General features: G+C 50.1%; 1 protein-coding gene across 1 annotated transcript; it reads left to right on the top strand.

The window, feature by feature from the left end:
* Positions 1 to 2,273: 2,273 nt before the first annotated feature.
* Positions 2,274 to 14,368, top strand: LOC144938015 (tetratricopeptide repeat protein 16-like). The gene is made up of 9 exons (XM_078865712.1): positions 2,274 to 2,401; positions 3,780 to 3,909; positions 5,145 to 5,359; positions 6,573 to 6,820; positions 9,001 to 9,142; positions 9,794 to 9,959; positions 11,927 to 12,096; positions 13,867 to 14,011; positions 14,219 to 14,368. The coding sequence occupies exons 1-9, from the start codon at positions 2,274 to 2,276 to the stop codon at positions 14,366 to 14,368; spliced, it is 1,494 nt and encodes a 497-aa protein (XP_078721838.1).
* The last annotated feature ends 727 nt before the right edge of the window (positions 14,369 to 15,095 follow it).

A 15,095-nucleotide genomic window follows, 5' to 3' on the forward strand; every position in this document is an offset into this window, starting at 1 on the left:
TATCCATGAAAGAAGATAATGCAAAGACCTTAACTGAAAGGCAGTAAGAGATCCCTGTGTTGGCAGCTACAAGAAGGAATACATGTTTAAGTGTCTTGTTGATTTTCTATACACGTGAACCCAGTGTAATAGCCAATGGCAGCTTTAGTCAAACTCAAGTTAACATTTGTGCACTTGACAAACGTTCTGTACTGAATGAAGGCTATAGAAGCTAGTGGTACAACCTTATGCAATCATATATGAGTAAACTCCTTTCACTAAAAAAGATTTTAGTTCTATCAGGACATTGCATTCATTATTGAATGCAGGATTTAGTCATGGCACTTTGAAAAAAATACGACTCTGCAGACACACCGTACCATATGTTCAATTGTTATCGGTCTCTTGCAGCTCCATGAAGGGGCTTGAGGAATTTAACCGTGGGGAGCATGAGAAGGCTGTCCTGTGTTTTACAAAAGCTATCAACCTCACCCCACAACAGGCAAGTAATTCGCCATTTACATAAGAATATGTTTCTCGGAAACACACTGTCTCACTTTTCAGGCTCAATGATATTTTTCGTGGCATTTAATTCTCGTAAAAAAAAGTGAGTTCTTTAAAAGTAATGTGCATTGCATTTGCCGACAAAGATGAATGCGGTATAATGGCTAAGTGAGCTATGTATAAAGCTATAAAAAAAAAAACATCCTGAAATTGGTGTGAAATTCTTTCACCCATGATCCACAAACGTTATCCGCTACTTACACGTGCACATGTCGGTGTCTTGGCGAGTTTGTGTGCGTGTGTGCGGCGCGGCCGTGAGCTCCACACTGCCCTACGAGCCCAGCCACTCGAGTTCGATTGCTGTTCACGACCAGTATTGGTAGCGAGTATTTGAACTGGTCCTGGGCTTCCCCCCCCCGCCTCCTGTGTCTACTCGGCCTTATAAAGTAGTATCTGGTGCGGTGTGTAAACATCAACACTGGCCACCGACCCATGGAACCGAATGGCTCACAGGGCTATACCTAATAAATGAACTTGAACTGTATCGCAGGCTTTCAGATGCGCTTCTGCAGCGGTCTGGAACGCTCTTCCTTCTGATATTAGGAAGTCACTGGAGCGGTGTACTTTTAAATCATCACCTAGATTGAAAACACATTTCTTTAGAACTGCTTTTTTGTGTTGTTTGTTGTCCTTCTCCCGTACCTCCGATTAGCGCGGTTGGCTACGTACGGTGCGAAGGAAGTTCAACATACTACTCGTTCAGAGCACTTGCCCCAACAGTTATGTTAAAGGCTCTACGGGGGGGTCTATTTATCATTGATCTTGGTGTGCTCACCCCCAGACGGATCTCTATGTGAAGAGAGCCGAAGCTTACCTCGAGCTGTGCGACTTCCAGTCGGCGATCCTGGGATACAAGCAGGCACTCAGCGTCTCTCGGGGTCAAGCCCCGATCCACGGACGCCTGGCCAGGATCTACTGCATACACGTAGGGTTGTCGCCCCCCCCCCCCCCCCCCCCGTGTTAAGATCTCACGGCACTTGATGATGCCGTGTTGAGCATCCGCTGAAGCTGGATCAATGTCACACGAGCCCAATTTGTCCCAAGCAAATGAGGTCGACTTTAATGAATGCAATTCTGACCTGCGTTGTGCTTTGTGTTTTAAGCATACACATACGTTACGTTGGGAATTTTCATTTTTCATCAATACAAACGCCAATAAGTGGATATGTTGTGTAGCTAATATAATGAGAATATACAACACAAATAGTAAATGTGAGTCTCTAGAATGCTTTACGTACGTTCGTGCTCTGTGTTTTCTTTAGAACTGCTTTGTGTAATTAGTGTGTTCTTCGCCCAGACCTCAGATTAGCTCGGTTGGCTACGTAAGATGTGAAAGAAGTTCAACATGCATATATATATAATATTGAATTGTCAATCTCTCTTTGTTGTTATACAGCCATTGATTTATTCATCCGGAAGAACGTCACTGAGTCTTCAGACTCTTTTTGGCCACTTTTACATTGAATGATACCTGAAAAAGAGAGAAAAAAAACCCATGCATACGAGGAGATAACACTCATGGGTTCACACAGATGGGTTCATGAATCCGTTTGCTCAACTGTCATCTGGCCACCTTTACAGAGGCGAGCATGTTTGGCAGTCGCTCTGTAAATAGCGATCTCACCACGATCCACCCGCCATATCTCCAAAGCTGTGTATTATAGGTGTGCGTGTGTGTGTGGTGCTTAAAGTGACTGTTTTAACTCAGGAGTGTGCGTGACACGATGAGCATGTCCCATTTTTGTATTTGTGAACAGGGCCAAGGCCTTTTTGAACACAAATTGTATCTGGATGCTCTGGAGGCATTTACGAGAGCCACGGAGCTCAAGCCCAGCAGCCTCCCCATCCAGATGAGATGGTACATTGACTGAAATTTCTCTGAACATAATGTCCTATGCTCATGATGGAATCTATAAACATTGTATGTATTGTGCATCAGTGTTTTATATCAAATGTCTTGAGACATTGCACAAAGCTTTTGTAGTTTTAATGGGGAGGACTAACTTTGACACGCCTGTATTTTGCGGGAGTTCCATCCATGTGCGAATCTGAGTTTGAAAATAATGTTTAGTTTTTTAAATATATATATAGCATTATCGTTCATGCCAATTGCATCTCACAGACAAGCTGGAAGGCAGCAGCCAGGGCAGTGAGCCGGTGCCAACAAATCCCCGAGCTCTATGGTCCTCTATATATTAAGATGTTTTTAGCTCATTAATGAGTGTTCGTACACGTGGGTGGATTGGACGATATTAATCCTCACTCTACTGTTCCATCTTCTTCTGGCAAGCCAGGGTATTGGTATGGCACCTGCTCGACATAGCCATAGCAGACTGTTGGGGCAAGTGCTGTTAGCGAGCAGCACCTGTGAAGCCCGGAACAGCACACGAGGGGGTGGGTGGCCAGCATCCTCGCACCAGGTACTCAATTGAGACTGAGTCGACTTCGGGGAGGCCCAGGACCGGTTCAGATAATTCGTCCCTGGTGTTGGCCGTTAGCGGGAATCGAATCCTGGTCACTGGATTCGTAGCGCGCTAACCTCTATGCTATCGTTTCTGTACACACACACACGTGTGCAGGTGCACATCAGGTGTACACGCTCACACCCGTGTGCTTACATTCTAACTGATGTGTGCTAATTTACGCTAGCATGCAAGACAGTGTCGCTCTTAAAAATGACTTTGTCAAAGTATTTTGCTGCCAATTTTAACCCAAGAACTGGTATTCGTCAGCAGTGTGGCAAGTTCCATGGCGATTGGTCTAAGAGTTTTGCAGAATTCTGTAGTTTTCATTAAAGTATATGAAGGGTCCTCAGACAGATAGATGGACGCATGAAATATTTTCCAGGTATAGCAAACGAGCAGCCTATCAGCTCGTTTCAAAATCCCCACAATGCTCTCAACAAGAATATGGCAATATGATTGCATGTCATAGTTAAATGAATTGCCTGCAGTATCAGGCTAATTAAATGTTTCCCCAAATTAAAAATAGCAACGCCATAAAGACTAGCCGTGCAGTTTTAATGGGTCTACCCTGTCCGAATGAATAAGCGAATATATCCGAAGAGTCAGGAGGGTGGAGGGAAATTGGGGAACCATTGGCAGCAAGAGAAATGACCCCCGAGGGCTGAGTAATGAGAGTCCAATCCTGCGGGGTGTTGCAAGCGGCCCCAACCTCAGCGGGAGCCAATCTGGTCAAACTTTGGGGGCCGCCGGTTCCACTTCTTTGCTTCGCAGTGTGGCGTGCCTGGCGGCGCTGGGCCGCTACGGCGATTGCCTGGAGCTGGTGGACCGCTGGCTCCTGGCCGAGACGGACAACGCCGACCTCTACGTGCTGCGGGCGCGCCTGCACCACCGCTTCAACAATGCAAGTGACGAGCGCGCGCCCAGCAAATTGTATAAATCCATACTCTTTGGTTCTTTCGGTAAAGTCACGTGGGTATAAAATAAAATAAATCCACTGCTGGATGAGGACCTCTCCTCGCGCCGTGCAGGTCACTCGCGTACTTTGCCGCGCCGGTCGGTGCGGGTTGGTGTAGCAGGGTGGACCCCAGGACCGCTTTAGATGACTCGCCGCTGATGTCAGATCACCGGGTTCACAACGTAGTGGGCTAACCACTGTGCTAGAGCTCCAACCCTGACACGACATTGCATCATCATCAGTCAGTGCATCGCGCGCTTTCAGATGCGCTTTGGCAGCCCTCTGGGATGCTCTTCCGATATTAGGAATATCACTGGAGCTATGCACTCTTTAAAAGCTTCGAGATTGAAAACAGATTTCTTTAGAACATATTTTTGTTGTTTAGTTTGTTGTCCTCCCCCCAGAATCTCCGATTAGCACGGTTGGCTACGTATGGTATGAAAGAAGTTCAACATACATAAACGTACAATATCAATTAACCGCGGAATTAAGGCCACCACCTTCACGGTCGCACGATGCAACAACCACACGCCTGCCAAGCAGCCACAGCCGGTTGGCGCTGGCCAACTCTGCTGCTGTGCCCCTCGCCCTGACCCTCTTCCCAGTGGCACCGTAGCTCCATTATCATCCCAGGGGGATATGGCAATCGGTCAGGTGGGGCCCCAATATTTGATTTGTCTCGTACGGTTGTACTCTTAGGTTTTTTCGGTAAAGTTGTTTTTTTTACCTACGTGACTTTACCGAAAAAACCTAAGAGTATGAATCCTTGCAGTCACGAAAGCTTCAAATCTAGAATTCGTTCGGTTGTGCCGAGGCTATTATATATCGTGGCTCCTCTTTGCCTAATCAAGTCATTATGCTCACGGTCTCGAACATTTAGTGGCTGTAGGAGTGCTCCGTCTTTGCAAAATGCAGTCACTACAGGTCCGTAGTAGTACCTCTTTGCAATATAATTGATGCGTATCTAATGAAATAAATATTCCAGGAACGGAGTTCAATGCCCAATGTTCTTTGCCTCAAGTTACTATCATTCAAAGCAAATGACGTTTCTATTCCACCGTTGACAAAATATCTCATGGTGGCTGTCAAGGGGGCCCCAAATCGTAGCGTTGGCCACCAGCGGGGGCCAAGGCACCCCGTGCCCCCAAGCTGGTCACGCTACTGCCCCTTTCTCTCCGCAGCCGAGCCGCTGCCACGAGGATGCTCGTGAAGCGGCGCGTCTGGCGCCGGGCCGCGTGGAGGCGGAGGCGCTGCTGGAGAGCCTGCGCAGGCGAGCGCAGGACGCGCGGGCGCAGGCCGTGGCCGGGGCGCTGCGCGGGAGGCCCCGCGAGGCGCTGGCCAAGATCTCGCTCGCCGTCGAGAGCGACCCCGGAGCACCCGAGCACCGCGTGCTGCGGTGAGCCGTCGTTGTGGCTTCGCTTGCCGGGACCGTCGCGGGTTCTAGCACGTGTTGCGCAATCACGTGGCCCGCCAACACACGCAAATTTTTTCATGAAGTGGCCCGTTAGAAAATGCATTTTAAAGAAGTGTGGTGTAGGCGTGTACTTGCTGTTAGTCCACGGAAGATGTAGCCCGAAGTTAATTTGGCTGTTGATTTGTACCAAGGCTGTCTCTGACAAGTGTGAAGTTTCACTTGTGAGAAAACGAATTTGAACTCGATCAGTATTGACTTTATAACACCGAGTGATTTCCATTATATTTTCATACATTGTCAATGCCGTGACATCACTATCGTGCTATAAATGTATTTTTAAGAGTTTTTTTTCTCATTAACAAAGCTTCAAACTCGTCGGTCGTGTTTACCGATCATTTCCCATGTGCAACGTGTAAGGACATTATTTGCATGTGGTCGGGCGAGATTTGTATATATGTAGCCAACCGTGTGAATCGGACACGTCGGGGAAGGACAACAAATTAAACACAAAAATCAGTTCTAAAGAAGTAAGTTTTCCATCTAGATGATCTAAAAGTGCATAGCTCCAGTGGCTTCCTAATATCAGAAACGCATCTGAAAGCGCACGATGCGGTGACCGCCTTTGTTCGACTGCTGCGAGTCTATGCTCCTCAGGCAAGGCATTGTGATTCTAGATTTTAAGCTTTCGTGACTGCAAGGATTCATATTCTTAGGTTTTTTCTGTAAAGTCACGTAGGTAAAATATTAAAATTAATAAAAGTAAAATAAAAATAAAATAAAAATCACGACGTTTCGGAGGCAACACAAGCTTCCGTCTTCAGGTGGAACAGTCACAGCACGATAGCTGTATCAAGTGAGAGAAATTCCAAGAAACAGTATTTGTATATATACTGGTTGAGGGTGGGAGGAGCCAAGGTAGGCCCTGAATATTATTTTTGTGAGGTTCGGTGCGGCTGAAGCACGCTGTTAGGAATGAGCCTTTGTTGTGTAAACTAGGTGCCTCCGAAACGTCGTGATTTTTATTTTATTTTTATTTTACTTTTATTAATTTAAATTTTTTACCTACGTGACTTTACCGAAAAAACCTAAGAATACAAGGCATTGTGGTTCATTTGTGCCGTGCTTTTGGTTCGCCAAACCCCCCCCCCCCCCCACTCCTGGCTTAACGCTGGCGTGACGCTCTGCCACGCGGCAGGGCCGCCCTGCTGCGCCAGCTGCAAGACTTTGCGGGCGCCACCGAGGAGCTGCTGGCAGGGATGGAGGCGGCGGGTCACGACCCGGAGAACGCGGCCCAGCGAGCCGCCCAGCGGCAGCTCCTCATCGCCTACAACGACCTCGCCGTGCACTGCTGCCGACGGGGCCTCTTCCAGGAGGCGGTGGCGCTGCTCAACAGGGCCATCCGCGCTGAGAAAGGGGCCAAGAGTCTCTACCGAAACCGTGGAGGTCGGTCTGCCTAAACCCCGCCCCCCACCCGCAAAGGCCTCGAGCAGGGGTTGGGAACATGCGGCTCTGGAGCTGCATGCGGATCTTGAAGGGCTGCAGTGCCGCCCTTGAAATTCGAAAACAATTACTCTTTGGTATTTTGTTTGCCGAGCCCTGACCATGGAAGTCCAGTTCACCATAGAAGTCCAGTTTACCATGGAAGGCCAGTTCACCATGCAAGTCCAGTTCACCGTGGAAGTCCAGTTCACCATGGAAGTCCAGTTCACTTCAGAAGTCCAGTTCACCATGGAAGTCCAGTTTACCGTGGAAGTCCAGTTCACCGTGGAAGTCCAGTTCACCATGGAAGTCCAGTTCACCATGGAAGTCCAGTTTACCAGGGCAGGGGTCGGCAACCTGCAGCTTCTGAGCCGCATGCGACTCTTCAGGGACTGCTGCTTCATGGCATGAATTATTGAGGACCACCACGTTGCTTTGCGGCTCTTGAAATCGTTTATTTTTTATTTTTTAGCGCATTCGAAAATGGCTCTTCTTGTTTTTTTGGTTGCCAACCTCTGGCCTAGAGCCTCGCTCCGAATCAATGGCAGACCCACTGGTCGTAATGATTATTTAGTATGTCGAATATTCGCGCCATTCGTAGTCTGTATATCGTGTATTTTTACGGTTAATACACACCTGCAGTAATAACCAGGGTGGCCTGTCGGATTCGAACCGTAAAAAAAAAATCTGCAACAAGTAGCGAACGAGCTACCGTTGGGTCATAAATCACCGCCAAATCACACAGACGAAGTTTCCTCACGATCTTTGTGATTATGATCATCATCGTCACCTACAATCAATTTACCTGGAATGCGCCTTATTAACCTCAGATCCCGGAAGCTAAGCAGGATTTGAGCCTTCACAGTGCTCGGATGGGTGACCCCCATGCACACCAGCTTGTCATAGGTGGCTACGGCGCTTGTGCTATGTGCTCATCTATCTTCTGCACACGAACTGGGAGAATTGATCACATCTCCACAGTGATTGTCATCTCGGGGTGGTTCACTCCTGTGGCTGCTGTTAAGTCTCCAGTCTAGTCCACTGGTCATCACCCCGTCTAGAATGCGTCCTGCACAAACCCACCTGCCTTTGTTCTCTAATTCACATGCTACCCTGTTTTTTTGTCTCTCAGTGCAATCCCAAGAATGCATCTTTCCATGCTTCATCTCTCTCTTTTCAGCCTTTGTTCCATTTCCATGTTGCCCATGCATACGATAGCTGGGTAGTATGTACAGATTGAAAACGCTCTTCTCCATGCACATCATTGTGCTGCTCTTAATTATCAAGCCCATCGTCCGGCGATGAAACTCATTGCGGAGGTTAAATGCAAGCAAACGCTCACCATTCGCATGCGCGTGCTTGTTTGGCGCACCGTAGCAAATTTACATTTGCACCGACGTCGGCAAGAATTGGATGTGCGGAGGAAACCACGCGAGGGGAAAAAGCTTTGAAAGTCGGCAAGGATGACGCGTGCTGTGCATGTGTCTCCTCCGTTGACAAGCACGGGATTTCATGAATTATGAAGGCGCGTTGTGCTGCCCGCATATTCCGTGCGAGTACAGCCAAGCCTTCCCGACGTCAACTCCTGTTTTGCGGCCTCAAACAAAAAAAAACCCCAAGAAGAGTAAACTTGACACTAAAAGGAGTCAGACCAACACCGTGACGTCCATTAGCGTAACTTTTTGTTACGATCAAACCTGAGGCTGACGTGAGTCACGGTGACGTTAAGTGTTTTGCTTTGGCGTTTGTCCGCACATCACCGGAACGCGCCCATGTGCTTTGCGTGCGCCAGTGTGCTGCTACGGCAGAGTTGCGTTTAGGGCAACCGCACTGCGAACCCGGCGGGCCGAGTTCAACTCCCGGCCACGGCTAACATCGGTGGAGATTATCTGATATGGTCCCGCTCCTGCCCGAGTTGGGCTTAACCGTAAAAGTAGAAACTGGCACAATATGTAAACGTCAGCGCTCGGGAGACAAAGGCGACTTGGCATGGTGCTGGCAACACACCACAAACCTCGTGCTGTGTGCCAGCCTTCACATATGCTGCTAACGGGGCTTGTCCTCGACATTCTAAAAAGGCCATACGGGGGGATCTTTGGTTTTGCTCACGTGCCCAACTGGTGCATCTGTGCCCCCACCGCTAGACTGCTTCTACAAGATGGACGAGCTGGGGTTTGCACTCGCCGATTACCAGCAGGCCTACGAGTTGGACCCCGGCGACTCGTGCTTGAGGGAGAGGATCGCCTTGGTGCACCACGACCTGGCTGTGGTGGACCACCAGGAAAAGTGAGTCGGTTGCATAGGCGGTGACACGGTCAGCATTTCAAAAAGATAAGTCTTAGCGTCGTGCCGTTTCCCCTTAATTGTTCTGCCACAGCGAATTGGTTGGCGCACTGGAGAGGCCGCCGTTTCAATCTGCTCGGCATGACGCGGTGCAGGTTTCTTGAACCCCCCCTCCTCTGTCCATCCCAGTGGTCTATGTGGCTCCATCACGGTCAATCGGCAGGTGGCGTGTGGCGTGGTGAGGTGAAGTGTGGGTACCCCCGTGATAAGCCACTTCTTTGAGCTTTCATTTGTGGCCAGGTCGCTTCTAAAAAATAACTAATAGCTCAGTGGGCCTTACCTGGTTAACTAAAACATATTTTAGTTTTAGCTGACTTATAGTGATTAGCTTACCTTTCCTATACTCTGCACTCCTTTCGTTTGTTTATATTGATTATTGTTGTAACTTTGTGACTCGCTCCTACTGGATACCCGTGAAAAAGAGCATCGGATTTCTCCGAGATAAATAATCTGATTCTGATTCCAAGACAGATTTTTCCTGCCAGATTTTCCCACGACAGCTACCTCAAGCGTAATAGGATATTCCTGGCTAAAAAGCCAGCACCACCGCGTGTTGCACCTGGCCTCAAAAACCGCGGCTCCTCCTTTGCCCAGGCGATACGCGGACGCGAAGCGGCGCTGCACGGAAGCGATCAGGAACAACCCGGGGCTGGGCGCTGCCTACGTGCAGCGTGCGATGGCGCGCCAGATGATGCAGGAGAACGCGGGAGCGAGACTCGACGTTGTCACAGCCCTGCTCATCCAGCCCAGCAACCAGCGGGTGACTACTCACTCACTCCCTACTCATCCCCAACGGGACGTAGGGCTACAACCAGCAGGTGACTACTCACTCACTCCCTACTCATCCCCTACGGGACGTAGGGCTACAACCAGAAGGTGAGGCTGCAGATGAAACCTCGCCCGAGCCGGACTGATTGGTGGAGACGTGGAGCTTTTATAGTGATGGAGACACTTCTGGAATACTAAACTATAAACTTTATTTTCATGTTACTAGGTAAGGCCCACTGAGCTTTATAGCTCTTTCTCAGAAGCGACCTGGCTATCACAAATGATAGCGCAACGAAGTGGCTTATCACGTCGACATTTATAGCAGCCAAATACTGTAAGCGCGCGTTTATAAATGTGGAGGGGAAAACCGGAGGGACCCGCAGGAAAATACACGCCACCACGGGAAGAACACGCAAACTCTACAGGTGTCAGGGTTGGGATCGAACCCATGAGCTTTTGTATGCCAGGCAAGGTAGTTAACATCTTGCCACCATCGCGCCCCAATCATACAATGGTGGACCGAAGGAGAGACCATCGGGGAGATTTCCACCACCCACCCCCCGTAAAAAAATTGGTATGTTAGTGATATTTACCAGAGAAAATGCATGCAATTGGGTTTGTATTAGTATTAATGTAAGGGCCTATTTTTTTTTAAAAAAAAGCTTAATTTCAGGAGCACCCCACCTTGGGACGTTTCTAGATCCACCTCTGGTGCACTTAAAATGTATTTAATAAATTACATTAATCATAGTAATGATTTGTTTTGTTTACATAACGCCCTCCTTTACGCCGGGGCATCTCGTAGCGTTTTACACGCAACACGCGACTTGCATCACGTATATTTACCCTGAGTGGGAAGTTGTCCCTTTTGAACACAAGGTGATCTAGCACCTGGACCGCAATCAGACATTCGTCTGTGAGCGAGTGTAGGATGACAACTGCCACGTGTAGGTCTAATTATATAATTTTGGGACTCTGTTTTTTTTATTGGCAACATTGGGTTGTGACGGCGGCACGCAGTGGCCTACTCCTCCTGCGTGTACGCTGACGTCCGGAGGATTTCTAACGTCCACACGCACTGAACCGCACTCTCTCTCTCTCCTTGGTTTGGCCCTCCGTCTCTCGCTTTCCCCCGCACTCGCGGGGCTGTAAAGTAAATGTTCGCTTCAGTAATCTGTTGCTTGTGCCAACGATTAGTGAATTTGAGCCGAGGTTATCTCTGCTGCGGTGAAATGGCTAATCGATAATGGGAGGAAAAGCGCTCTCCCGCCCTTGAGGTAACGCATTTCGTCGATTGCGTATTTGCGTCCGTACACACACGCGCGCGCGCGTGCACGGAAGAGTAACGAGCGGCGTTCTTTTGCTCATTAAGGGAAAACAAATCTGCTGGCTCATTAACAAAACGCAGCGTTCCACAGCGACGTGCAGCGCATTAACGTGAGAAGTTAACGACGGCCGCACCAAAATTAGCAGCGCCGCGTATCCGGGAATCCACTCCCGTGGAAAACAAGGGTCGGTGGTTCATCTTCTTGGTTCTTTCGGTAAAGTCACGTAGAAGGGAAATAATAAAATAATAAAAAAATTCTCAAAAAATAGAGAATGATTTTATTATGTTTTATTTTAATTATTTTATTATTTTATTATTTCCCTTCTACGTGACTTAACCGAAAGAACCAAGAAGATGAATCCCTGCAGTCACGAAAGCTTTACATCGAAAAAAAAAAGGGTCGGTGGATTGCACGGAGGACCTGCGTTCGTCACCGGGCTGTAAGGTGGCCGCCAGGGTCATTGCCCGAAACGTCACCCGTGTATATACTTTATAAGGCCACAGCCTTGAATGAATGAATGTAAGTTTTTTTGGTTTCTCTCTGTATAAAGTGGATTTTACTGCCCATCCCCCCCCCCCCCCCAAATAAACCAGAGTGGGTGATTGTCCTGCACCGACCCGGTCCCCGCTAGGTGCTGCCCATGCTGAGTCAGCTCTTTCCGGGCAAGTCGGTGGGCGACGTCATGGCGAGCGAATTCGCTCGCGCCGCCGCCGCCTCGAGGTGGTCCTCTGCACGGTGGGGAGCAGCTGGCCCGGGCGTCAGCACGGACAGAGCATTGGCGCCACCACGCGGCCATCGCACGTAAATGCAACTAACAGCGACCGACGAACTCACCCTCCTCCTTCCCCACCACCTCCTCCTCCCCCCCACCTCCTCCTCCCCCCCCACCTCCTCCTCCCCCCCACCTCCTCCTCCCCCCCCACCTCCTCCTCCCCCCCCACCTCCTCCCCCAACCACCTCCTCCCCCAACCACCTCCTCCCCCCCACCTCCTCCCCCAACCACCTCCCCCCCCACCTCCTCCCCCCCCACCTCCTCCCCCCCTACCTCCTCCCCCAACCACCTCCCCCCCCACCTCCTCCTCCCCCCCACCTCCTCCTCCCCCCCCCACCTCCTCCTCCCCCCCCCCCACCTCCTCCTCCCCCCCCACCTCCTCCTCCCCCCCCACCTCCTCCCCCAACCACCTCCTCCCCCAACCACCTCCTCCCCCCCCACCTCCTCCCCCCCTACCTCCTCCCCCAACCACCTCCCCCCCCACCTCCTCCCCCCCCAACCTCCTCCCCCCCCAACCTCCTCCCCCCCCCCAACCTCCTCCCCCCCCAACCTCCTCCCCCCCCCAACCTCCTCCCCCCCCCAACCTCCTCCCCCCCCAACCTCCTCCCCCCCCCCCAACCTCCTCCCCCCCCAACCTCCTCCCCCCCCCAACCTCCTCCCCCCCCCCAACCTCCTCCTCCCCCCACCTCCTCCCCCCCACCTCCTCCCCCCCCCCCAACCTCCTCCCCCCCCACCACCACGACCATCCTCCTACCAACACAGCGTCTCCTAAGCCAGAGCGCGCACGCCATCCTGAATGTGGTCGGTCGGCAGCGAGTGGATCTTGTTAGACGTGCGGTGGCACAGATGACCAAACTCACGCGTAATCATTTTTATTTTTACCAGGTAAGGCCCGTCAGTTTAACGCGTAGGCGACTAATATTGTACTCGGATTGTAAATGTTGTGGTTTAAATGTCCAACACACCGATGTGCTGAACTAATAACGATTTTGAATTTTTGTTTACGTGAGAAACCTTACTAATTGGCTGTGTCGGTTGGTGGCGGATTTAACGACACATTTATATATTTACGCGATCAAACCCAAAAACTCTTACAGATGAGGCCCACTGAGCAATATAGCTCTTTTTCAGAAGCGACATGGCTATTAGAAATGATAGCTTATCACCATCACGTGGAAATGTATAGCAGCCGAATTACCTAAAACGCGTGATGTTACTTCTAAATGTGGAGGGAAAAACCGGAGGTCCTGGATAAAAATCCACGTGGCCAAAGGGAGAACATCCAAACTCCACAGACAGCAGGCGTCAGGGGTCGGGGTCGAACCCACGATCTCCTGTATACCAGGCGAGGTAGTTAACATCTCGCCATCGCAATGCCCTCGGTGGTCTCAGAAGTTGAGTCCCCGGGCGGTGCTTGGAGTGGGCGACCGCTGAACAGAGCAAGGCTCGTCAGAAGGCTGTGCTACGTGGTTTGTCAGCAGAGGGCAGTACAGCGAAATGAATTGTTTTCCTGCACTCCCACGCTCTCAGACATGCTCCTCCAGCCTTCACCAGTGCGGTAAAGTATGGTCAAATAACCCCCATGACCGACGGTGGATTGCCAAAAGGCCTGTACGTGTACAAATTGTTGGCTTTGGGTCAGAGCCGTGTATTTTTTTTTGATTGGGGGAAAAAAATGACATTCAGTCCGGGGAAACGGGTTTACAAAACAACTCTCCCGCTGTACATCTCCAGTGTAAAGCTACAGAGCAGCTTGCATCGCCTTACATCTATTCCGTATTTTTTCCTGTCCTTGTCAGCGGTTTAACAACGAGTGAACGAACTCCCCAAACATCCCAACTGCCTGGCACGGGCGACGCCACAAACAGCGACGCCACAAACAGCGTCGCCTCCCACGTTCCGGACTCTCGCCTAATCCGCAAACTGATGGCGGAGAAGAAAAAGGTACCTTTACAGGGATCTTTTCTTTCACATTGCATCACGAGCTTTGTTTTTTTCTTATTGCTGTTTTTTCGTACGGCGTTGCGAGATGCAGGTATTGCATGGACACGGTATACAAAAAATATATATTCGCGCAAACTTTAACAGTGTTCGGCTGTTGAGCCGTTTTCAATTGTAATCAATCAACTTGAGGATCGCCGTCCTTTGCAGGCGGATGTGGATGTAAGAAGAGCGCTGATGGAGAGGGCATCTCTGAGCCCCCCGGTGCCGAGACTGAGGGTCGTGCATGAAGCAAGCGGCACGCAAGCGAGCGGCACCGACCGGCCGTACACGTGGAGGACCTTCAGCCAGCACCGCTGAGGCCAGGCTTCCTGGTAACACTGCCAGGTCTCACCTTACTCAAAGTGTAGGGTGATTTTTTTGTTTTGTTACCGCGTAGATTTTTTGCGCTCGTGCCGTATAGCTCACCGATGCATTTTCGCAACTGTTCCTGAAAAGCTCCCAGGTGGTGGAGCGAAACAGCAGGCCAGTACAACCCAAAAACATACCGTTATTTTTTTCAAAATTGTACCTTCTTTGTGCCATTGGCGTCATACTATTCAGATCTGTCGGAGGGCAGTGCCACTCTTCCTGTTATAGAAAGGCCCACGGAAGTGGACACCACAGAGCTACCTGCGAGATCCCTGCAGGTGACCTCAACAGTTCGACACAGCAAGGGGGACAGGACTGTCCCACCTGTCGTGCAAAATAGCAGTGTTCGATGTACAACAGCTAAACCAATCTTTAATTCTCAAGAGGAATTTCACCAACATTGCAGGTCCAAACGTAGTGTTATCTTTATTGTGGTTGGTGTGCAATCATGAGTGACCAGCCTGAAACCATCAATTAATTTGAATCAAGTACCGCTGTTTAATCACAGGCGGTTTCATGGAATCGAACTCAGAATCCTAGCGGCGCTCTCACCCAGACCTCTGGGCCACTGACCACTTTCCTCTCTGGCCATGCAAGCGTAAGCAGAACAGCTGAGGAAACAATGGCAATTCTCACCAAGAGGCTATCCCACAGACTTTCAAGAACTGTCAAAACA

This window comes from Lampetra fluviatilis, chromosome 20 (genome assembly GCF_964198595.1).
Source record: "Lampetra fluviatilis chromosome 20, kcLamFluv1.1, whole genome shotgun sequence".
NCBI lineage: Eukaryota > Metazoa > Chordata > Hyperoartia > Petromyzontiformes > Petromyzontidae > Lampetra > Lampetra fluviatilis.

What these genes read in the sequence shown, in the direction of transcription:
- LOC144938015 (XM_078865712.1), top strand. Translation starts at nt 2,274, where the DNA reads ATGTCCCATTTTTGTATTTGTGAACAGGGCCAAGGCCTTTTTGAACAC. An exon ending in TGCACCACCGCTTCAACAAT is followed by an intron (nt 3,910 to 5,144) that starts GCAAGTGACGAG and finishes TTCTCTCCGCAG; the next exon opens with CCGAGCCGCTGCCACGAGGA. An exon ending in TCTCTACCGAAACCGTGGAG is followed by an intron (nt 6,821 to 9,000) that starts GTCGGTCTGCCT and finishes CCCCACCGCTAG; the next exon opens with ACTGCTTCTACAAGATGGAC.